Source organism: Benincasa hispida, chromosome 1 (assembly GCF_027475165.1).
Source record: "Benincasa hispida cultivar pf3 chromosome 1, pf3_genome.v1.1, whole genome shotgun sequence".
Lineage (NCBI taxonomy): Eukaryota > Viridiplantae > Streptophyta > Magnoliopsida > Cucurbitales > Cucurbitaceae > Benincasa > Benincasa hispida.
The window spans coordinates 24511437-24535910 of NC_143478.1; the positions used below are offsets into that span (position 1 = coordinate 24511437).

Sequence of the window (24474 nt, forward strand, 5' to 3'; positions counted from 1 at the left end):
TAAATATCGTGATAATAAATGCCCATTAGATGCTTGTGGTTAGTGTTCATTGACCATGTATCATGCTTCTATCTCCCAAAGTGTTGTCCATATGTCTCAACATTAAACATTATTAGTGTCCATGTAATCCCTTCCACTTATCAAATTGCCTATAATAGTTACATTTTGTGGGTTTTGGAAGGCATATACATTGGACAAAATCCATGAAAATTGGAGAAAGTAGAGATTTTAGAGAAATTCCTTATTTCATATTTTGTCAATTTAATTTATTTATATATTATGCTCTATTTATTTTATTATATAATATTATTATATTATATTTTCTCCATATTCGTATTCTCGTTGTGCGTCGTTGGATTCATTAAGTTCATAACATGTTATCAGCATGAGCTTCTATCATTTTCTCCGCTAAAGGTAGGTCCTAAAGGCATGTTATTTTTTCTCTCTATTCGTTATAATTAATAAATTAAATGTTGTTTTACATATTTGATATATATTAAGTTTCTAATATATATATAATATTCTATAATAGTGTTACTATGAAAAATATTACAAAATTATAATTTGTAGCATTTGATATTAATGGAAATAATTATTTGTCATTAGTGTTTAATATCAAAATACACCTAGATGTCATAAAAATGTGATCGTCAGAAAAAAAAATTTCTTTCTAAAGCTCGTCATAAATGGATGCACTCTAGGCTCCAAAATTTTAAATCAATATGTAAAGAAGACATTTTTCTACATTCGGATATGCTCTTGCAGTAGCAACATCGATAGAAAGGTTTTAAACACATTTCTGAACTAATTTCATGTCTTCTCGTGGCCGAATAAAATAACGAGTTATTGATTAAAAATCATGAATGTCGATCAATCAAAATGACACCATTCTCTGAAGTGAATGCTGTGAATTTTAATAGTAATCGTGATCGAGATCATGGTCATGGTTGAGGTCGTGACCGTGGTAGAGGAAGAAATTATTATTATTTTGGTAGTGATCGTTCTAATCATTCAAATTTCAAAAGAATCACACAAAATGATGATCATAAAGGAAAAGCTCCATAAGATAAAAATTAAAAAAGTGTTGAAAATAATGCTACCAAATGTAGAAGCAAATTTTGCATATCAGTATAATGACATATTTGACCCATCCTATATGACAAATTTAGATGTGGCTAACTTCTTTGAATCTCCTTAAGAGAAAATCGCCCGAATTGATGGAACATCAAGTGTTTCCTTTGACTTTGATAATATCTAGACTTAATGTTGTTTTTTTTTTACTCATCTCCATGTTTTTTTTCCCTCTTAATAGATGTTAACCTTTGTATATTCCAAATGTTGTTTTTCTTGTTGTAGTTATTTTCTTTTAATGAAGAAACCTGAATCATTTTCATACGTTGGTGACTTGAAAATGAGTAAAGAAGATCTATGTCTGGCACATAGTGCAACTACACATACAATACTTACAAATAAAAATTATTTTTCCAAACTGACAATGTTGGAAGCAAAAATCAATACAATATCAGGTTCTGCAAACCTAATTGAAGGGTTTGGAAAAGCAAATATTACTTTGCCCAGATGAACAAAATTTACAATTGACAATGTATTTTCTATAGTTAATGAAAAAGAAATCTACTAGGTTTTAAAGATATATATTGCAATGGTTATCATATTGAGAGTGATGGAAAGAATAATATATAGTGTCTTTATATCATATCTACTGTCTCATATGAAAAACGTATACTGGAAGAGTTGTCTACTTTATCTTCTAGATTATATTATACTCATATACGAGTAATTGAAACATATGCAACAATGAACCTGAAGTTCATGAATTCAGACATATTTACAATTTGATATGACAGATTAGGTCATCTAAGGTTTATAATGATGAGAAGAATTATTGAAAATTCAAATGAACATCCATTGTAGAGTTAGAAGATTTTTCAATCTAATGAATTATCATGTGATGCTTGCTCTCAAGGCAAATGAATTATTAGACCAACAGTATTCAAAGTGGGGACCAAATCACCTGCAACTTTAGAATGAATTCATGATGATATATGTAGAGTTATTAACCTAGTGGACCATTTAGATATTTTATAGTATTAATAGATAGAAAATTTTGATCTATTTATCAAATGGATGTGTATCAATAATTAATGTGTTAATCTCTCCAATAGATGGTCATATTTGTGCTTATCATCAAGTTGAAATCTTACATTTGCCATATTACTTGTTCAAATAATTAAGTTAAGAGCACAATTTTCTAATTATACAATTAAGACCATTTGTCTTGATAATACTGGTAAATTTACATCCTATGCTTTTGATAATTATTGTATGTCAACTAGGATAACTATTGAACATCTTGTAGCTCACGTTCATACACAAAATGGTTTAGCATAATCATCCATAAAACGTTTGCAGTTAATGACTAAACCTTTGCTTATGAGAGCCAAACTTCTACATTTGTATGGAGTCATGCCAATTTGTATGTTGCATTACTTGCACACATTAAGCCAATAGCTTATCATAAGTACTCACTATTACAATTAGTCTATGGTCATGAACCAAATATTTCAAATTGCTCCACCATAACGTCTGAGAATTTTTTGATGTGCAATATATGTTCAAATTACTCCACCATAATGTACTAAGATGGGTCCTCAAAAGAGGTTAGAAATATATATTGGATATGATTCCTCATCAATTATCAAATATCTTAAACCCCCGATGGGTGATGTATTTATTGTACGATTTGCTAACTGTCATTTTAATGAAACAAATTTTCCAATATTATGGAGAAGAATTAAGAAGTCGGAAAAAAAAATTACATGGAATGCATCGTTATTTTGTCATTGAGATCACCGTATAGATCGATGTGAACTTGAAGTTCATAAGATAATTCATTTGCAAAATATAGCAAAGAGTTGCCATATGTATTTATAGATGCAAAGAAAGTAACTAAGTCACGTATACCAGCTGTAAATGTTCCATCGAAAATTAATATCCCAACACAGTAAGTTGTCATCAATGAGTCTGGACACGTCAGAAGCGTGGTAGACCAATGGATTCCAAAGGTAAAAGTCCTCGAAAAAGAAAAATAATAAATAGTAAAAAAGACTTGGTTGAGGATATAAATACCCATGAAAAAAAATCTTTGACATGACTAGTTAAGGTGGAATATCTAAAGATAATAATGAAATTTCAATAAACTATGTCATGATAGGAAAATGATGGAATCGAACTAATGTAGTTATGGATAACATTTTTACGTATAATGTTGCTCTTGATATTATATATGAAAGTGTGGATCCTGAACCAAAATCTGTTGAAGAATGTCGACATAGAAAATATTGGTTTTAATGGAAAGAAGCAATCAAGATAGAATTAAACTCACTTTCAAAATGTCGGGTTTTTGGACTAGTAGTCTGAATACCAAAAGGTGTCAAACCTATGGGATACAAATGGATATTTGTGAGGAAAAGAAATGAAAATAGTTGTTGGGATTAGTGTCCTAATTCTCCCGGAGTCTCATAGTTTGTAAACAATGTACATATTGTTATGAATAAAATAAGAGTTATTTTACGTGCATTTACTCACATCCAATAAATAGAGATCCATGGTTATTGTATGTAAACTTAAGCATGTAAATGAGATATACAAGTGGATCATGCTTTAAGTGATAACCTAAAAGGTTTGTAGTATAAGGATATAGGAGGGATACCTTATCCTGGTGACACTGGATACGATCCGCTTTGTAGAAGTTTACAAGTGTTGTGAACTACTACAAATGGTCTGATCCTGACCATTCATGTGGAGACATGCGAGCGGGGGTGTCCTATACAAAGAGTTTGTATAAGACCAGACCACGAGATGATACATATCTTTATATAATGTCGTTGATTCTTGAGAGTTACATGTAACATAAACGACTATAGGTGACATGACCTTAATCCTGAGTGTTTTGGGAACTTTTGCCTTTGAGGGTGGTCCTTTGATTAGTATGGGTGAGAGTGGCCAGATTGCCAACTCAACAAACCTACCTTTTTGGGGATTTGTCTGATTAGGGGATTGGGAACTCAATTTCACAAGATGAAATTCACTCCTTCGCGAAGCAGGGGTAAGTAGATAAATTACTCCCTTAAGGGCTGATTCCAGGTCTTGAACATAGTGGCCACATCCTCTCTTTGGAAGAGCGGACTCAGTCATAGTAGGACTATGACTTATGTTTATTAGAGGAATCAGTGATACTTAAGGAGTTAGATGTAACTACAAGGGCAAAACGGTAAATTGGCCCAGTTGTACTTACAAGCGATCTGTGAAGAGTTATTGCATTGTTGATTGGTTGATATGGACATAGAAATATATCTATAGTGCGGAGAGTACAGTTGCAGATCTTTAGTGGAGTGTCCGATAGTTAACGAATGGTGGATCCTGTGATTAAAGAGTTTAGTCAGTTATTCACGTATCGTTGGAGCTTCAAGCTACAGGTCCATAAGGCCTCCTTGGTAGCTCAATAGATTCAAGTTGAGAATCAGTTCTTGGTGTTAGTTTGAAGTGTTCAAATTGACAAGAGGAAATTCAATTATATATGATATAATTGGTATGATGTATGAGATACATCAAGTGGAGGATTAATGTAAATATGATTTACATTAAGTACCATAAAATAGAAAAAGAACTATGGTTTGTATGTTTCATGAGATGAAATATTAAAACTATAGGTTATAAATATAATATGGTAAGTTAGTTATCATATTTATTTATAGTAATATTAATTATTTGATTATTATCTCTTTTTCTCTAATAACCAATTGAGTGGGAGGTTATTGGTGGTTGTATGGTAACCATGAGATAAAAGAAAAAATATTTTCCTAAAATTGGTAGTTATTTGATTCGAAAATTTTCTCATGGACAAGGCTATCAAGTGAAAATGTTTCACTAAGTGATAGTATAGAGAGACTAAACGATCGTGACTTTGACTATACAATAGTTCATTTAGCTGATCGTAGCTAAACAATCGCGTGGCTTTGTCTATACGATAGGCTGCCATTTACTACACGATCGAGCATATCGTCTATACGATAGACAACTTCCTATCTCCCACTTGCTCAATCGTCTACACGATTGTTTTCCTCCAGTCTCTTTCTCAAACCAAGACCATACAGAGCCCACAATTCCTTGATTCTCACACTGAGAATACCAAGGTAACCATTGCGGTGGTGTCCTCACTTAACTCATTTGGTTTCGAGGATTCGTGAAGGTCGTTCGTTGGGTTCGTGATCATTGTGTTTGTTGTGTTTGTACTAGTGATCGTGTTGCACCGGTCGTTGCTTTGAAGGGTTATGTTGCTGTGAACGCTTGTAGATTGATCGAGGGAGTTTAAAGAATGTTTCTTCAAAGATATGCATACTCTATCCTTTGATATTCTTTGTAAGCATGCTGTAATTTCATGTTATGCATGACTTATTAGTTTCCGTTTATTGACTGTAATGGTTAATGTTCATTTCCTAATGGAATTTGGAACGATCCTTCCGCTGCTCATGAAAATCCTCATGTCTGATTTCTTTCAATAGTTGCACAAGATTTTTCACAAATACATGGTATTGATTACGAGGAGACGTATTCTCTAGTTGTGGATGCAATTACATAAGATATTTAATTGGTCTGACTGTGTTTGAAAATATGGTCATGCATCTAATGGATGTAGTCACAACATATTTATATGGATCTCTTGATAATGATATTTATATGATAATCCCATAAGGATTTAAGGTACCTAAAATATATAAATCAAATTTTCGAGAATTGTATTCAATAAAGTTACAAAGATCGCTATATAGATTGAAACAATCAAGACGAATGTGGTACAATCACTTGAGTGGATATTTGTTGAAATAAGGATATCAAAACAATCCAATATGTCCATATTTTTTATAAAGAAATCATAGTCAGAATTTGCTATTATAGCTGTATATGATGATGATTTAAATATAATTGGAATTCTTGAAGAGCTTTCAAAGGCAATAAAATATCTTAAGAAAGAATTTGAGATGAAAGATCTCGGAAAAACAACATTTTATCTTGACTTACAAATTGAGCATTTAGCAGATGAAATATTTGTTAATCAGTTAACTTATACAAGAAATTTTTTGAAAAGGTTCTATATGGACAAAGCACATTCATTGAACATTCCAATGGAAGTTCGTTCATTAGATGTGAAAAAAGATATATTTCGACTTCGAGATGATATTGAAGAACCTCTTGGTCTTAAAGTACCATATTTTAGTGCAATTGGTGCACTTATGTATCTTGTTAATAATACAATGCCAGATATTATATTTTCAGTAAATTTATTAGCAAGATATAGTTATTCTCCAACAAAAAGACACTGGAACGAAATTAAGCATTTGCTCTGTTATCTCTGAGGAATGATCGACATGAGTTTGTTTTATTCAAACAAATAAAATTTTGATCTAGTTGGTTATGCAGATTCGGGATATTTATCTGATCCATATAAAGCTAAATCTTCAATAAGTTATTTATTCACATGTGGAGGAACTGCTATATCATGATGATCGGTGAAACAGACCATAACAACTACTTTCTCAAATCATGCTAAAATTCTTGCAATTCACGAGGCTAGTCGAGAATGTGCATGGCTAAGAACAATGACTCAACACATTCGTGAACACATGTGGTTTATCTTCTAATAAAAATCTTCCAACAATATTATACGAAGATAACACAACATGCATATCCCAAATCAAATTGGGATATATTAAATGAGATAGAACAAAGTATATTTCACCAAAGCTTTTCTACACTCATAATCTTGAAGAAAATGATGATTTATCACTGTACAACAAGTTTGTTCGAAAGATAACCCGATAAACTTATTTACAAAGGCATTACCTACCGCAATCTTTGAAAAACTGGTGCACAACATTGGAATTCGGCAACTCAGAGATCTCAAGTGATATTTTCATGAGGGGGAGTAAGTATACTTTTTAGGAGTATGAATTATATGAAATATGTACTATTTTTCCTCACTAGGTCCCATTGAATTTTTTTCTAGTAAGATTTTAACAAGACATATTTCATATATATAATGGGCATCTAAGGGGGAGTACTATAAATATTATGATAATAGATGTCCATTAGATGCTCATACTTAGTGTCCATTGACCATGTATCATGTCCCAATTTTCCAAAGTATTGTCCATATGTCTCACCATTACATATTATTAATATCCATGTAATCCACCTTCTACTTGCCAAATTGTCTATAAATAGTAGTATTTGGTGGGTTTTGGAAGACACATATTGACAAAATCTATGAAAATTAGAGAAAGTGGAGATTTTAGAGAAATTTCTTATTTTATATTTTGTTAATTTATTTTATTTCTTTATATATTATATTATATTTATTTATTTTATTATATATTATTATTATATTATATTTTTTCCTTTGTGTGCTGTTGTACAAGGGAAAATTGAACCAAAAATTAGTATTACCGAGACTTCTCATGTGCTTGCACAAAATTCGGGTAATAAAGCAAAATTCAAGAAATGGAAATGAAGAATTTATTTATTTATTTATTCTTTTGCAAGCAATAGAGAGATCAGCAACATCTGGACGGTCGGAAATTTCAATCGCTTGAATCAATGGCCACGGTCGAGTTTGACCGGCAAGTATAAAGCTCAAGAACTGTCCATATTTTCACAATAGTTTTTTGTAGTTCTCAAAGGCAGGAAACCGCCTACATGTTCCGCTCTCCCTGTTCGCGGGTGATACATACAAGGGCTTCGATTTCTTGTTCATATTATCTCTGTAAATCTAGCGTCACTCAATGGCTCTATTCGGACGCCAATCGTCGCTTGCTCGTCATTTGATTGGGAATTAAGAGGAGGACAAACTTGTTGCAACAAGAATTTATTCCCATTTCAATCATGTTCGAAGCTCACGTAAGGCTTTTGACCAGATTTTTTGTTCTCACTTTATTAGATTATACATTTGCGGAGTTTGATATTGAATGTAAACTGGTTTTTTCTCGTTTTGCCGACTTAGATTGTAGAGTTTGGAGAGTTCAATATTGAATGCGTACTATTTGATCTTTTAGGCATGTTCTTCTTTTTGCCGTTGTTTAATTGTATACTTGATTACTTGCCTATGATCATGATCATATTGGCGCTCCAAGCGTTCTGAATTGCTATAGTTTCACATTTGATGCGAACGGATGGTCTTTATCGAGTATTGCACAGCGCTGTTTAATAATTTGGGTCGGTCGCTGTCCGTTTTATGGTCCTGGTCGAGTAGGAAAACAGCTGCCTGTTAAGTTATTGGACGTGGTAGGAGGTGTCGTAATGCCTGTGAGGATGAGATGGCCGGAAACAAAAAAGGAAAGGTTAACTGATAAACAAATGGTTTGCACCATTTTTCTTTGAGGTGAAAAAAACGAAGGTTTAATTCATTGTCAGTTACTCAACGTGCAATCATACGTCAATGTGTCCTGCTTGTCTTTATTGTCTATTGTTGGTGTAGTTTGATCTAAGCGCTTTGTTCTAGCCACCGAGTTACTGACATAGTTTTTATAATTATCATGCCTTGCTATCCATGTTTTAAATCTCACTAGCAATACAGATATATGAATTTTGTGACGTTCTTATGCTTTAACTGTTGTCATGAATCATGATATTTCTTTGTAGGTTTTGCATTTGCTCAGAAGATATCTGGGGGAATATGTCCAAGGGCTCTCGTTAGAGGCTTTAAGAATAAGTGTCTGGAAAGGTTCGTTGACCGATTTTTCACTTACTAACATGCTTGGTTTTGTAATGCTGTAGCATCAATTATTTTTATTATTTGTTCTTTTTTTGATAAGAAACAATGATTATCTGTTATTTGTCAGTAGACAAATGACCAGAAAGTTTGCGTTACAATTTGGAAAATATTTGATAGGTAGGTAATCAGAAGTTTTTCTTATTTACATGGAAAAACAATGTATTTTTTAAATATATGAGCACATTTATATTTTTGAAAAATGGTATATCGGGTGGTCACAGGAAATGTTGTGACTAGGTACCTATTTTGCAGTTTTTGTTATTTTTGTAAATTTGAGATGAGCTGCTAATTCTCATGCTATTTTTGTATCATCTTGTTTCGTAAATGATAAACATCCCTTGGCTGCTGAATTATGTCTTCTATTTGAAGCGTTCCTTTAATGTTATATAGGTGATGTTGTCCTCAAAGATTTGAAATTAAAGACTGAGGCACTCAATTCACTTAGACTTCCAGTCACCGTCAAAGCTGGTTTTGTTGGTACAATAACATTAAAGGTAGACAATATTGTTACAAGGCGTTTGTTAAATGGTTTATGGGTTTGTAATCCCTTTGTTGTTTTAGTCTATTGCAGATTTTAATAATAAATAGCCTCTTTTTTTATTTCTTTTATTCACTCATCTAGATGATTTGCTGGATATATGCCTTCTCAACATTTTGCACTTGTTTAGTTGATTTCACACACATGCATTTGAAATAACCATTTGATAAAATAATGGACAAAAATGGTTGTGTGGACTTCCGTTCAGTCATCTCTATGTACATATGAGTAGTGTGAGAATTTGGAACTTTTTCAAGAGTTCTCTCTTACATTCTCTTAAAATTTATATTTTGATATTTCAATTAAAAACATATTTGGAAAGTTCAATGCAGAATTCAGTAAATATTTTCCCACGAATTTTGGGTTAGTTTAGTTCACAAAAAACTGGAGATAAACTACTTGATGTTGTATTGTTGTAATAGTTTTTGGAGTTTGTTGAATCCTTCTTGTTCCCACCAGTAATTACCGGGTTGCCATCCTGTATACCCAAACCCCAGTTCTCCTCCCATCCTCAATCTTTTAGTGAAAAGTGTTACCCAGGCATTTTTTGTGTTGACATCATATCGTTTTCCTCATCCTCGGTCGAGTCTCCTACTATAGCTACAAGTGAAACAAATTTATCCTTTGGGAAAAAAGTAAGAATAAAGTAGACGACAAGGGCAAGAAGGTGCTGATGGTCAGCGACAGAAATTCCTATCATGTAATAGGTAAGGACAACAACCATACAAATTCTGTGCTTCCTATCCACCAAACTTTGGGCTGGAGTCCACTTACCCATGCTCGCTTGACAATTTGAATTGCAGATCGTTTCGGGTGCATGTTAAAAAGAGATTAAAAAAAATCTAACCCAAGCCCATCTGATCAAGTTGATGAACCTATCATCCATGGGAGGGAACAGTCTAAAGTGATGGAAGGTTGTTTAAGAATAGGCTCTGTACTCAGAATTGAGCGAATTATTACTGTATTTCAGATTAGAGTTATATATATAGGTATACAAGAGAGCCCTAAACTGAAGGAATATGCAATTACAATGAATGACCGATATGCAAGATAATATTTAAACAACACTCTTCCGGAGCAAATGTGCAATCATGCCCAACTTATTGCAGAGATAAGTTATTTAATCTTTTGTTATGAATATTATAAATCCCCAAGTGGAATCCTTACAATAACCACTTGATGTCTATATTTGCTGGAGTCAGAAAGAAGACATACTCCAACCTTGCTAAAATTTTGGGGTGACAGAAGTTACAAACCATTGCAACTTTGTGGAAAACTAAGAGTCCTAAGAAAATTAATATACTCATTTGGATTATGATCAATGTTAATCTTAATTTGGTTGAGATTTTGCAGAGGAAACTCCCCATTCAATGTCTTTCACCTACGGTTTGTTCATTATGTTATGTGGAGGGGGAATGTCTCAACCATATCTTCTTCAAACTTTTTTATGCTCGTTCTTGCTGGTTCAAGCTCAAGTTTTAAGAGATTTTCAACATTCAGTGGGTATTTTCTTGTAATATAAAGAAAAACGTATCTCAATTTCTCACACGTCCTATGATGAATTCAAAGGAAAATCTTCTTTGGGGTCAATGCAGTCAAAGCTCTACTTTTCTTTTGGGAAAAGGTACCACACTTTTCATTAGGGAATGAAAAAAGACTAATTCTCCAAGATACCAAAAAAAACACGTAAAGAAAATAAGAAAAGACAATCAAACCGAACTGTAAATAGAAAGAACATAAAAAATGAACAATAAATCTCTCCCAACTACGATTAATTTCTCGAATAGAAAATCCCTTAAAACTTTTGGAGTTACGGTTTGAGACAAATTAGAAAATTTTACAGAGTTCTTATTTTTCTTGATCTGACAGATTTGATTCATCTCGCTTAAAAATCTTCTTCTTGGTGTTCTCTCTCAGAGCTATTTGCTGGTTATTCCGCTCAATATATCTGTTGCAGCTGAGATATTTCTATTTCTCCTTATGAGCTTTCTACATTGTTTTGTTAGCTTTATTCTGTTTGCTGGTTTTGTTTTTCTTTGGTTTATTGTTTTCTTTCTCCTTTTGAAGTTCGTATTCTTGACCGTGGAGATTAATGAAAAACTGAAGTTACAAATATTCCTTCATTTGGTTGTTAAGATATAAGCTATAAGTTTTGTTGGGTCACATTCTTCTATGTGATTGTGTATTTTTTTTAATCTTAAGGTATCTTTCTTTCCTCTGTATACCTAGGTTCCTTGGAAAAGTTTAGGCAAGGAGCCTGTTATTGTTCTCATTGATCGAGTTTTTGTTCTTGCGCACCCTGCACTTGATGGTCAAACTTTGAAGGTAGGATGCTTATTGCTTCGAGGAATGGTCATTATGATTGGATTTCACTTTCAGAATTATCCTTTCTTTTAATCATCGGGGTTGCTTGTTTAACTATTTACAGGAAGAGGATAGGGAAAAACTTTTTCAAGCTAAGCTTCAACAGATTGAGGTGAATTTTTTTATTCCCGCTGAATTATCTGTAATCATTCAGAGTATAGTACATTTTTAATTTATGTTTTTAGATTGGTCGTCACTCAATATATTTTCATTATCTGAATTTCATAATTTTGTTTTGTTTTTTTTTTCCTTTTTTCTGAACATGATACGCAAGGTTTTATTAGATCTGTTGTTGACTTTTCCCTTTTGTTGGAATGTGGATGAGTTAATTTTTACAATGTGAATAACATTAATGCATTATAAACAAAGAAACCTCTCAAAGATACAAAGTTTGCTCGCAGCCTGCCTGTAAACTATCCAACTATATTTTTTTGGAACAAGAAGGAGAACTTTTCATGCCAACAAGAGCTTAGCTCAATTGGTATCTGTAACTAAGGATCAAGAGGTCCATGGTTCGATTCCTCTCCCCCGCCAGTTTGTACTTAAAAAAAAAAAAAAGGAAGACTTTTCATTGATATAATGAAATGAGACTAATGCTCAGAGGATACAACCCCAGAAACATGCTTAACAAAATAATCCTCAAGCTGAAGAATGTAAAGGAGCTCCAACACGAATAAACCAAGTAGCTATTTCCTTTTGATGAAGGTTATCCTTAATTCCCACAGGAGACTTTTGCCTTTAAAAAATATAGTTTTTTCTTTTATTAATATAATTCTTTTTATAAAAATAAATTTATTCTTTTTTCAAAACCATAAAGGGGGATGCGTGGATTGGGGACAGGCTAGCATCTTCAATTTTCTAGTCCTTATGAGGTGGTTCTTAATAAAAAGGAATTGGCGTTTAATGGTTGGGATTGGAGTATCATTCTTGGACATCACTAAAAGAAGTTTGAGGGAGAAGGGAATTAGGAAGTTCAATTCTTGTTTCTCCTAAAGAAAGTCTCGGCTACAAATTGAGATTTTTTTCTCTAACTTCTTGGTTTTGCATGCACATTTCTTCACATTATTTTTTTTTTTGCCAGAAAGGTGTTAACCATGTTAACAAGGTGCTTGGTTTGATCTTCTTTACTGCATGCAGGAAGCAGAATCTGCAACTCTTGAAGCCATCTCAAGGTCAAAGCTAGGAAACGTATGGTTAAAACTCAATATTCGTTTCCATTGTTGATTTAGCAGAATCAACATCTGTTAATTATATTTAAGCACATTTAGTTGAAGTTGGCCCGAAGATAACTTTCATTTTACGCACTTTTTTGGCCATGCTGCTTGGTCACTTTTCTGTTAGCAAGTGCTTTGTTCACCTTCAGAGAATGGTGCTTGGGGCAATTGCAAGCTGTTTTAGAACCCACATTTTATTTGGTTTATTCTGACTGTCCCATGAGTGTTCGTCCAGTTTATGTTTGCTTACCAAACTTTTGCATATTGCTTCTGTTGCCTAGGGGCCTCTCTTGCGCTGGGAGATGCATGTATAGTGCCATGGAACCATGGAATGATAGGAAAACATTGAAATGTTATGGCTCTTTTTAGGTTATTAAATGGTGTTGTGTCTTCACTGTCCTATTATGTTTACCACGGTTCAGTTTACAACTGTTCTGTTTTGCAGCCACCTAGTGGAACTTCATGGCTTGGTTCTCTAATTTCTACAATAATTGGAAACCTTAAGATTTCAATTAGCAATGTACATATCAGATATGAAGATTCTGTCAGGTTGGTGGGTGCTGTTTTTGACAATCTTGTGGCCTGTCTTGACCATTATGATAAACATTTTAATCTTTCTGCACAGAAATGGAGTTTTGTTTTATTTTTCTTGATCTTGTGATGCAAGGTCGATATCCTCAACCTTTCTTTTTAACAACTCTGATCTGCAGCAACCCAGGGTATCCATTCTGCACTGGTGTTACTTTAGCCAAGCTTGCTGCAGTTACCATGGATGAGCAGGGAAATGAAACGTTTGATACAAGTGGCGCTCTTGATAAACTCCGCAAGGTTAGCTTTTCCTCTCTTTTCATGAAGCTGATGTTTTGTTGTGCGTGATAGTCATGTTAATTTTTCTTATATGCATGCATGGTGTGCAAAGTACATGCATTTTCTTTTTATAATGCATCCTTTTCATACATATTTCAGAATAAACAAATTCTATTTTGAGAATTTGATTATTTTTCCATTTTCCATATTTCGTTTTCTGAAGTATTTCATTGGCTTTTTGCTGCAATTGTAATGGTTTTTTATAAGGTATGAACTCTTTGTTTACAGTTAGTGCAACTTGATAGACTTGCTATGTATCATGATTCAAATACCTTGCCATGGAGTTTGGACAAGAAATGGGAAGATCTTAGTCCGAAGGATTGGATTGAGGTATTTTATTTAGTTTTAACGACCATGTGACTTAGTCACAACTCAGTCTTAATTTAGTTTCTGCAGTAAGCCTTGGTCAAGGCAAACATTATCATTATTGTCTTTTGAGGAAAAATTTCTTCGAGTGTCAACAGGTATTTGAGGATGGTATAAATGAACCCACTGCTGACAATGAATTAGGGTATAAATGGGCTGTGAATCGAAGTTACTTGGTTTCACCGATTAATGGGATTTTGAAATATCATCGTCTTGGAAACCTAGAAAGAAATGATCCTGAGATTCCATATGAAAAAGCTTCCTTAGTTTTGGGTGACGTGTCTTTGACAATAACGGAGGTATTGGATCTTTACTTCTTTGGTTAATTTTGTTGGAATATATTGCATATCTATGGAAATTTACCTCAGTTTCTTACCATTTCTTTTTCTTTATGGCGTTGATTTTTTTCGTTTTATTGTTTTTATTATTGTTTTTGGTTAAAGCCAAAATTTCGTAAGGTGGCTAGAATGATTAGCCATTCTTGCTTATTATTATTTTTGATCTATGTGCCTCCTTTTCAATTTATTTCTTCTCCTCCCAAATAAGGATGTTAATAACATTGTAATTTGTGCCATCGAGTAATAGTGTCTTTTCATTTTCTTAATGAGAAGTTTCATATATTGTTAAAAAAACGATGTATAGAATTTTTCTGCAAAGAAATAATTTTATCATCAATTAATTTTTTGATAGGCTCAATACCACGATTGGATAAAGCTTTTGGAAGTTGTTTCAAGATATAAGACATATGTTGAAGTTTCCCATTTGAGGCCGATGGTTCCTGTTTTGGTCGCTCCTAATCTGTGGTGGCACTATGCTGTTCAAGCATGCCTGCAGCAGAAGAAAATGTGGTAATTTATAATATGGTTTGCAATCAAATCTCTTTGCTTGGTATGAAGAAATTATATTTGTAACTGCGATCCCCCCACCTCAAAGAGAAGAAAACAGTAAAAGGAATAATAGATAAGACTGAATGACTGAATGATTCAATCCATCGGTTGTCAATGCACCCATACAAACTTCATATTCTTATTAAGTTTAATGCCTAAAATTGATACTCACACTTTGTGTATTGCTTCTGAATAAGTTACCGGTTTTCTTGGGAGCGAATACGACAACTTTGTCAACTTCGGAGACGCTATATTCAGCTATATGCTGGTTCTTTGCAACGATTGTCAAATAATAGTAACACCGAGATTAGAGAAATCGAGAAGGATCTCGATTCCAAAGTGATTCTTTTGTGGAGGTACGTAAATTATTTTCTTTAGTTATTTATTTGTTATACTGCTATGAGTGTGATTGAGTTGATATGATTGCTAGATGTTTGTTTTCTTGAAAAAAAAAAAAAAAACTTTTCATTGAAAAAGTGAAAAAAGGACAATGTTAAAAGATGAAAGAGGAAAAAAACAAAGTAAAACAGTTGTGTTTTGCTCTTACTGTCTACTTTATTATTGGATACGGGGATTCTTGGGTGCATCTCCTGATCCTTAGGTTTCTTTTGCTCTTTGTCTCTCTTATTGTACTTTGAGCATTAGTCTCATTTCATTATTTCAATGAAGAGGCTTGTTTCCATTTTAAAAAAAGGGTAGAATGTAGAATGTTTGTATAATAATTGGTTCAATGCTTTCTTGCTTTCTTGACCGTGAAAGTAAATATAGAACTTGGCGTAGGCCAAACAACAAAGGAGAGAATTCTCCTTTATGGGTTTGACTAATGTGGGTGCGTTTATGTTAATCTCATTGCTAACATAGAATGTTTGTATAATAATTTGTTCAAAGTGATGCAAGAGTCTGGGAAGAAATACTCTCAAGACCACCAAGGTAATGATCAATAGCTTCAAATGTGCTACGATCCCAATAGGATAGAGGGATGTTCTTGATGGAGATCCACCTACTATAACCTTCAATAAAATTCGGATGACTGTACTCATGATCAATTGTAATCGTTTCTTATATTTTTCTTATTTCCTTTGAAATTTTGATGGGTCATATTCGCTCTCTTCCACTTTTCAAAGAGTCATTAATGGTAAGCGAAGTGCATGGCTTCCAGATCTATTATAGGCTACAGCCACCTGTTTGTGTGGATTCTCTTTTATTTAAGTCAACATCTTCATCTGTTTTCCAGGTCCGCATTAATATCAGACACCTGTTTTGCTTTGCGGCTTCCAAACGATTCTGCCAATGTATTTTATATTGCCTTTTTGGATGCTCTGTCAGTTTATTTTCGTTTCTTCGCTCAGACATTAGGCATCTTGTTTTATTATTTGGATATGATGAGGGTGCTATGGGGGTGTCAACCTCGTTGAGATGTTCGGATGCACCTCCTGATCCATCTCTATGTAATTTCTTTTCATTATATCAATGAAAAGTTATGTTTCCATTTCAAAAAAAAAAAAAAAAAAAAAAAATCCAAAGCTTGGCTGCAAGTTGAAGGTTTAGCTGTTTTTAAATTTGGTAAGGTTTAGCTGTTTATCAAAGTTTCCTGTCACTTTTCTAGCTGAGATTTGCTCGAGCAAATTCTGATACTCAATAATTTCTTCCTCTTTAAGTAAACGATGAAAAATAATAGACGAAGAGGTCAAGGAGTAATCCCAATGATCAGCAACCGAACCTCCTTTTACATAAGAAGTATTTGATCCCGGAACTCGAACAATTCATTGGCTGAAATTTGAAATATAAGGCAAAGGATGTTGGTTGTCTGTTGGATGTGAACCAGTTAGGAGACGTGTATAGGACTCCTCCAAAACATCTGAATTGAACTCAAAATATTCCTATGCATACTACTTTTCTGTTCGACTGAAAGAAAGAGGATAATAAGAAAATGGAGAACTTTCAATGTTCAAATCCTCTTTATTGCTCTTTAAGTCTACAGACTGTGGAGTATTAACGGTCCTTTCCAAAGGACAATTAAGGCTTTCTAGAGGAACTTGGTCCGTCTCATTCGAATCTGGAACAAAACTGGTTCCTTGTCTAACTATATGGGAACACCCTCCTCGACACAATCCAATGCCTCAAACACATCTTCATCACGTTTAACCTCAATCGATCTCGCAATATCAAAAGAGTTAGAAAAATCGTCGAAACATAGTTCGCCTTGAAGGGTACTTGGAAAATATAATGGAGAAATATCAATAGATCTAAGGTGAAGATTACCATTAGTCTTATCATTAACTTCAATTTCAGCCGGGAGAAAATCACACAAATTTCTTTTAACCTCGCGCTTTAGAGCAATCCAAGAAGTTCTGAGTTTGAGGAAATACTAACCAGTCCCCTAAGGTTTTCTCCAATGGCTTCAAAAGTAGGATGAGTCCGAAAAGGCAAAGGTAAATTTTTTTATTGAAAGCCAACCTCCATAACTCACAATGAACTTTAGATGAGAGTGTGCTTTAAAAGACCGATTTTCGACTTTCAAATGAAAGGATCTAATTTCTCGCCGTTTTCCATCGAAATCCATATGGGCAAAATTATCATCAAGTTTTAATAATGCCTTATTAGTCATGAAAGGATTGATTAGAACTTTAGACTGAAAATAGTCCTCCAGCACAAGACGAATATTCTTTCAAGAATAGTAGGCAAATAAACAAGAAACAACAAACAAATTGTTGAAGTTCAATGTCAACACTTCCTTATCTTTTCTAACCCAATAAGGGGAATCAAAGTCAGATGGCTGAGAAACAACCTAAAATTTTCTAGCCACCTTCAAGTCATTTGAGAGAGCTGGAGCTAAAGGCTCCCCAAAAACAGAGTCACCAACACTGAACTGAGAGGAGGACAACAAATATGATTCTGGTTTGCCCAAAAAGTCTCTAATCATTTCCTAGAAAACCATCCAACCTTTCTTCAAGAAACCAGCTGGAACATGTAGACTTTTCCTACCACCAGTAGACGGCCAAATAGCACATTCGAGAAATCTTTCGTGAACTTAGCGAAACGAATGAATCCAAATCATCCTGATCTTTCTTGAAGACGAACACATGAACCGGATCTTGTAACAACTCCACCAAGGATAGTTAAAACTAATGCAAATGGGAGTAGTGTCTATAAACCTGATCATCCTGATCTTTCAAAACTTGGTTTGTTTTTTTTAAACCCTCGATAAGAAGTAGATAATGAAAGAAGAGGGGGAAGTAGTGTCTATAAACCTAATTTTCAAAAACAAAAAACAAAAAACTAAAGTCCCGTTTGGTAACCATTTGATTTTTAGTTTTTGTTTTGTTTTGTTTTGTTTTGTTTTTTTTTTTTTTTAAATTAAGCCTATTTCATCTACATTTCTTATAATGATTTGCATCTTTCTTAAATACGATGGTTATGAAGCGGGTCCTAAATGGTTACTAAAAGGGGGCCTTAACTTTTCCTATCTATTTGGATTGTCATTGTTTGTATTCTTCTAGTTCAAGTTTTCATTATTGTTCCTTTATGTTTCATTGTAAGTTGAGCATTAATCTCTTTTCATCCAGTTCAAGTTTTCATTATTGTTCCTTTATGTTTCATTGTAAGTTGAGCATTAGTCTCTTTTCATCCTATCAATGAAAAGTGATGTTTCCAATCAAAAAATGAAAAGAAAAGTTGTGTTTCCTTTGGAAAAAAAAAAGGAACAGAAAAGCTCTCCCAACTCCTGCTTAAACCCTGGATAGAATAACCCTGGAAGCTTTCAGATAATTTGTATGATAATTTGTAACCAATAATTTAAGTTGTGGCTGAAACTTAAATTGATCCTGTTGCAACTTATTGTTTGTTTAGATTACTTGCTCATGCGAAGATTGAGTCTGTGAAATCAAAAGAAGCAGCTGAACAGAAAAGACTGAAAAAGAGTAGCTGGTTTTCATTTCGATGGTTTGTGAAAATCTTACTCCCAATATTTGATTCAGATCGAATTTCTTAATGCTAATTTACCTTTCTTTTTGAGAAAACAAATCTTTTTTCTAATCTTAGGAATTTATAGTGGTTTTCATTTAATATTAGGCGTGCAAACTCTGAAGACACTTCTGATGGGGATGCTACGGAGGGATCACATTTAGGTGTGGAACAATTAACTAAAGAGGAATGGCAGGCAATTAATAAGTTGCTGAGTTACCAACAAGATGAGGACTCACCATCACATTCTGGGAAGGAAGCACAGAACATGGTACAGTTTTTGTTTACTGTATCGATTAATCAGGCTGCTGCAAGAATCATTAACATTAATCAAACTGAGATTGTTTGCGGAAGATTTGAGCAACTTTCTGTGTCAACCAAGTTAAAGCAGCGCAGCACCTACTGTGATGTGTTGCTGAAATTTTATGGTTTATCTGCTCCAGAAGGTTCACTTGCTCAGGTTTGTTCACATCTTGATTGGTTTGGGACGATATAATGTTTATTTCAATGTTGCTGATATAATGTTTAGCTTTTTAACTTTTACATTTAAATTGATTTTTTTAATAAAAAGAAATAAGACTTTCGTTAATGATTGAAATGCTATGAAAGAGTGCTAGAAAATATCCATGAGATGTAATTGCAAAATAGACAGAGGGAAAGCTATAGTTCGACCCTACAAAAACATCCCCAATTATTTTAAATATCATTAAAGAAAATAGCCATTAAAAAATTTAGACAAGAAATACTTGAGAAGCCTAGATCAAGATCAATTTGTTTAACAATTTTGTATACTTATTTAAATTCATAAAATAAAAAATAATAAGTAGGTTCCATTATTATTATTATTATTTTATTATTTTATTTATTTGTTTTTAAAAGGAAACAACCTCTTCATTAAGATAATGTAATGAAATGAGACAAGCTCAATTTACAAAAAGAAACTACGAGCAACAAAAATTAGGATCAGGAGGTGCACCTAGGCATCTCAACTAGGTTAGCACCCCCTTAGCACCTCCAAATCATCCTAAATATCAAACCAATACATACGACCAAAAGTCCAAAGAAACCAATTACAACTCAGCCAAAGGAAAAAACTAATGACAAACAAAACAAAGCCACAAAACTTAATCTGCCAGCAGTACACAAAACAACCAAAAATACTACCAAAAAGCGTGATACAGAGTACTCCTACGAAGTTGTCGAAATGAAAGCCTGCCAATTTAAGCCCAGTTCTTGGATTGAAAATTCTGCAAAATGTTTGGATAGTGAACACTAGGACGTGGCGTTAAGTTGGGCTGTCTCAAGGTGTTCAAACCAAGTCAACCGTTTGTCATGGAAGACCCATTGATTCCTTTCAAACCAAAGATCAACCAGCAATGATCGCTTGAATATTATATGCTCCTTGATGGAGGTTTCTTCGTGATTTTACTTTCAGAACTTCAATGTAAAGTTCTGTTTTTTTTTCCTGTTATAAAAAAAGTAAAGTTTTTTGGCTCTCTAGCTTTTAGTCTTGTTCTAAGGTTGTTCTTTGGGTGATATTTTTAATAGCTTAGTCTCTTGTATCTCTCTTTTTGTTTGTATTTTGTTCTTGCTGCTCCATTTTCTTTGTTGTATTTTCTTTCCCTTTTTTGTTTCTTTCATCTTTGAGCATGAGACTCATTTCATTAATTCAATGAGATAGTTTTGTTTCTATTTCCAAAAAAAAAAAAAAAAAGAAAAAAGAAAAAAGAAAAGAAAAGTAAAGTAAAGTTCTGTTTTCATGTTAAAAAGAGTTTCTGTAGCATTATAATGTTCAATTATTTTCTGTCATTCATCTTATTATTACGATAGCAAATATATTTGTTTCTGGTCAAAATTGTTTAACAGAGTGTCTCTAGCGAGCAAAAGGCAAATGCATTGGCTGCCAGCTTTATACACATGCCAATTGGGGAAAATATTGACTGGAGGCTATCTGCGACTATTTCTCCATGCTATGTGACGGTAACTATAATTTTTTGGCATATTTATTCAGTTTTTATCATCCTCTGTCTTTTGAGTTATAGTCAAAAGTTTCTTTTGTTTGTAATTATAGCCTAACCGAAATTTATTCTTGTTGGGCTTCTTTTTTTGTAATTTATTGTGTTGGGATACCTCATCTTCTGCTCCTTTTGTATGCTCCTTTGTGATAATGAAAGTTATGTTTCTTATTATAAAAAAGTTTCTTTGTTTGCGAAAGAATTATTGCTGTCTGCTTGTAATTGCCTTTATCCTTGGATTCAAGTGATGCATTTCTTTCTTCCTTTTTTCATTATTCTTTTTTTAATATGATGATATTGATTGCATGAATTCTCTAGACATTTGCTATCATGACTATTAAGCTCGTTAATGGTTCATTAGTAAATGTCCTTGAAGGATCTAGCTCCGACTGGTGGGAAGCACTTCAAGCTTTATGAACAAAGTCAATCCAACATTCACTCAACTTTTATCTCATGGAAGTCTCTTGAATGGCTTGCCTCATCATTCAACTCTCTGTTCAAAGATCCCCGTGATCCTAGGTTCTTTAGGAAGTTGAATGATGAAGGGGATACCCTTTGGCTTGAAAAACACAGTAACAAGTATGACTATTTTGTGGAGATCACCTTGTTAGAACAATCAGACTGCCACACCAATATTCTCATCCCATCTATAGAAGACAAAAGAGGCTGGTTTTCTTTCTTCTCACTGGTATTGGACTACCCCGGGAAGCCTGGTACATCGAACATTACATCACCCACCACCAAACCACGTACCTATCTAGGTTTGAGTGGAATGAAGTACTTTATATTCCAATGACTCAATTGTAACTGTAAAATACATAACCTTCTTTTATAGGAGAAAGGCTCAAGTCATAAAGGGAAAGAATTATAATGAGAATAAAATAAAATCATTGGTGATTTTACAATCAACACTCCCCCTCAAACTGATTTAAATATATCTTCCATTTTTAGCTTGGGAACCATTCTACAAAACTGTACTTTTAGTGGTCCTTTAGTCAACACATTATCACAACAAGTTTCTCTTTTATGAAGTGTTTACCGATTTCCCACAAGGGAAAAATAAACAATTATACAAGTAAATGAACCCTCCTGTCTGCTCTCTCCTCTCTCCTCTCTCCTCTCTCCTCCCCTAACCTTAGTCTGCCCAACGGTACTCGGCCGCCAGCCCTCTTCACCGACTCTGTCTGTCGATCTCCTTTGTTAGCTCCTTTTTCAAGTATTTCAGCTTATGAACTTCCTCTTGCCATTTTCAGTGAGTTTTTCAGAGATTTTTTCCAGTTATGATGGAAGCTAAAAGTTGTTGCATTCAGAATATCTATTTTCGTATTTGGTTGGAGGGGAATGGATATCTTGTGGAAGAAGCTTGTACTCCAGGAACAATTATACAAGTTCTCTAGCTATTACAAAAGGAGGATCAAGATCAAAACTAAAAGGAATAAACTAAAATACAAAGTACAAAGTACACCGCAAGCCGAAAAAAAAAACCAGCCAACAAGTGGGAGCAGCTTCTAAGATGGGGGAGAGATGAACGCCTACCAATTCAGAGTAAGCTCCTGGATAGAGTAATCTTCAAAGACGTGTGAGAGTGTGCACCAAGAAGAAGCGTTTAATCGAGCAAACTGAAAACGATGTAACAATGGGGAAGCTTTATCATGGAAGACTCGTTGGTTTCTTTCAAACCATAATTCCAATAGTAAGGCTTTTACAGCATTGCTCCAAAGCAATTTAGGTCTCTTCTTGAGGGCTGGCCCAACCAAAATCTGCAAGACATTGCTCCAAAAATCACATCCAAAAAACCCAACAAAGATTGAAAGATAGGAGCAAATGAGACCAACTAGCATAATCCATATAGTGATATTCAGATTAAGCTTCCTTTGCATGACCGTAGCACGATTTAAGTTCCCAAATAGCACAATCCATATAGTGATATTCACTCTCCATGGACTTTTAGATTTCCAAAGACCCTTCTCCAACAGATTGTCTATGGGGGAGACTAAAGCTAGATGATTAACAAGAGATTTAACAGAGAAGACTCCACTTGCTTCCAATGACCAAATTCTTTTATCTAGAATACTAGAGGTTTTTTTATCCACGGGCATGCACAATAAGATTTAGAAATCACTAATTTCTTCCTCTTTCAGCAATCTTTGAAACAGAATGTTGACTAAGTCCTAAGATCTACTTTAGGAGAGGGGAGGATGTCTTCATGGTAGATAATACTTCTGCTTCAACTGATGGATTTTTCATGTACACAAGTGATCCGATGGTAGATTCTCTTAGCTTTTCTGTTCTTCTATGTGAATCCCTGCAATTGTGATCGTGTTGCATATTATTTTATTCTCTGAAGTCAAAATCCCTGTACTAACTAACTGGAACACATTCCATGACTTATCTTCCAACTGTTGGCTTTGTCTAAGGTATCATCTGGGTATTTATTATTCACCCAAGAATGATAAGTTTCAGCAATCTTCGAAAAGTGAAGACCATGAGGATGTGGAGGAATCCCAATGGTCAGAGATGGAACCTTTTGGTTTAAGTGCAATCTTAAACGGCCGTGGAAATCTATTTTTTAAAGGAAATTTGTCCAGCTAAGGATCAGACCAGAAGGCTGTTCTACTCCTATTCCCAACCTTAAACACCGCCAAATCTTCAATCTTTTGCCACTGGCTTGAAATACTAATCCATGGGCTTCTAAGACTGGAGATCTCCTTACCATTAGCGTGCCAATTAAAGGAGCTGTTTGCATGAATGATTCATATGACCAGACACCATAAGGAATCTGCCTCATACATGAATCACTAGCCCCATTTGGAGAGTAAAGCAAAGTTCCCGAGTTTCAAACTTTCCAAGCCGAGACCCCATCCTTTTGGGCTTTGATAACATTTTCCCATTTCACCAAATGGTTCAGCTTGCCCCATTTATGCTCCTCACAAAAAAATTTCCTCATAGAAAGGATCTTTCTATGATTGCAACTACCTTCTCTGACATTATAAAGGTGGACATGTAATAGGTGGGGAGATTGGACAACCTTGATTCACAAAGAATGATTCTAACTCCTTGGGAAAGGTTATATCTCTTCCAGTTATCCTTTTTTTTTTTAATTAGGAAACAAGATTTTTTCATTGAAATAATGGAATGAGTCTAATGCTCAAAGTACAAAGAAACACAAGTAAAAATGAGAATACAACGGAAATTTCGCCACAACAAGAACAAGATTAAAAGAAAGGAGGGACCACCCCTAAGAAATTAAAAAAAAGAAAAACAAACACCCAAGGAACAAAAGTTTCCAAACGAAACTGCTAACTGTTGTTGACAAAGAGACGAAATTGAAGCTTGAGCGACATGGAGCTTTAAGAGTGGAAAAGGCTTGAAAAAGAGATCATAAAAGGATTGGATTGCAATCTGCCAAAGA

At 34.0% G+C, this 24474-nt stretch overlaps 1 protein-coding gene across 2 annotated transcripts in view; it reads left to right on the top strand.

Moving 5' to 3' along the window:
* Nucleotides 1–7731: 7731 nt before the first annotated feature.
* The window catches only part of LOC120074826 (calcium-dependent lipid-binding family protein), a 111941-nt gene continuing 95198 nt past the window's right edge, over nucleotides 7732–24474 (top strand). For both annotated transcript variants that reach the window (XM_039028028.2, XM_039028029.2), the window contains exons 1-15: nucleotides 7732–7974; nucleotides 8716–8797; nucleotides 9239–9342; nucleotides 11616–11711; nucleotides 11815–11862; nucleotides 12888–12938; nucleotides 13410–13513; nucleotides 13675–13792; nucleotides 14060–14161; nucleotides 14296–14496; nucleotides 14888–15045; nucleotides 15282–15440; nucleotides 18934–19026; nucleotides 19156–19507; nucleotides 20914–21027. In XM_039028028.2, the coding sequence (XP_038883956.2) occupies nucleotides 7960–7974; nucleotides 8716–8797; nucleotides 9239–9342; nucleotides 11616–11711; nucleotides 11815–11862; nucleotides 12888–12938; nucleotides 13410–13513; nucleotides 13675–13792; nucleotides 14060–14161; nucleotides 14296–14496; nucleotides 14888–15045; nucleotides 15282–15440; nucleotides 18934–19026; nucleotides 19156–19507; nucleotides 20914–21027 (1797 nt within the window). In that variant the 5' untranslated portion in view covers nucleotides 7732–7959. The remainder of the gene's footprint in view (nucleotides 7975–8715; nucleotides 8798–9238; nucleotides 9343–11615; nucleotides 11712–11814; nucleotides 11863–12887; nucleotides 12939–13409; nucleotides 13514–13674; nucleotides 13793–14059; nucleotides 14162–14295; nucleotides 14497–14887; nucleotides 15046–15281; nucleotides 15441–18933; nucleotides 19027–19155; nucleotides 19508–20913; nucleotides 21028–24474) is intronic.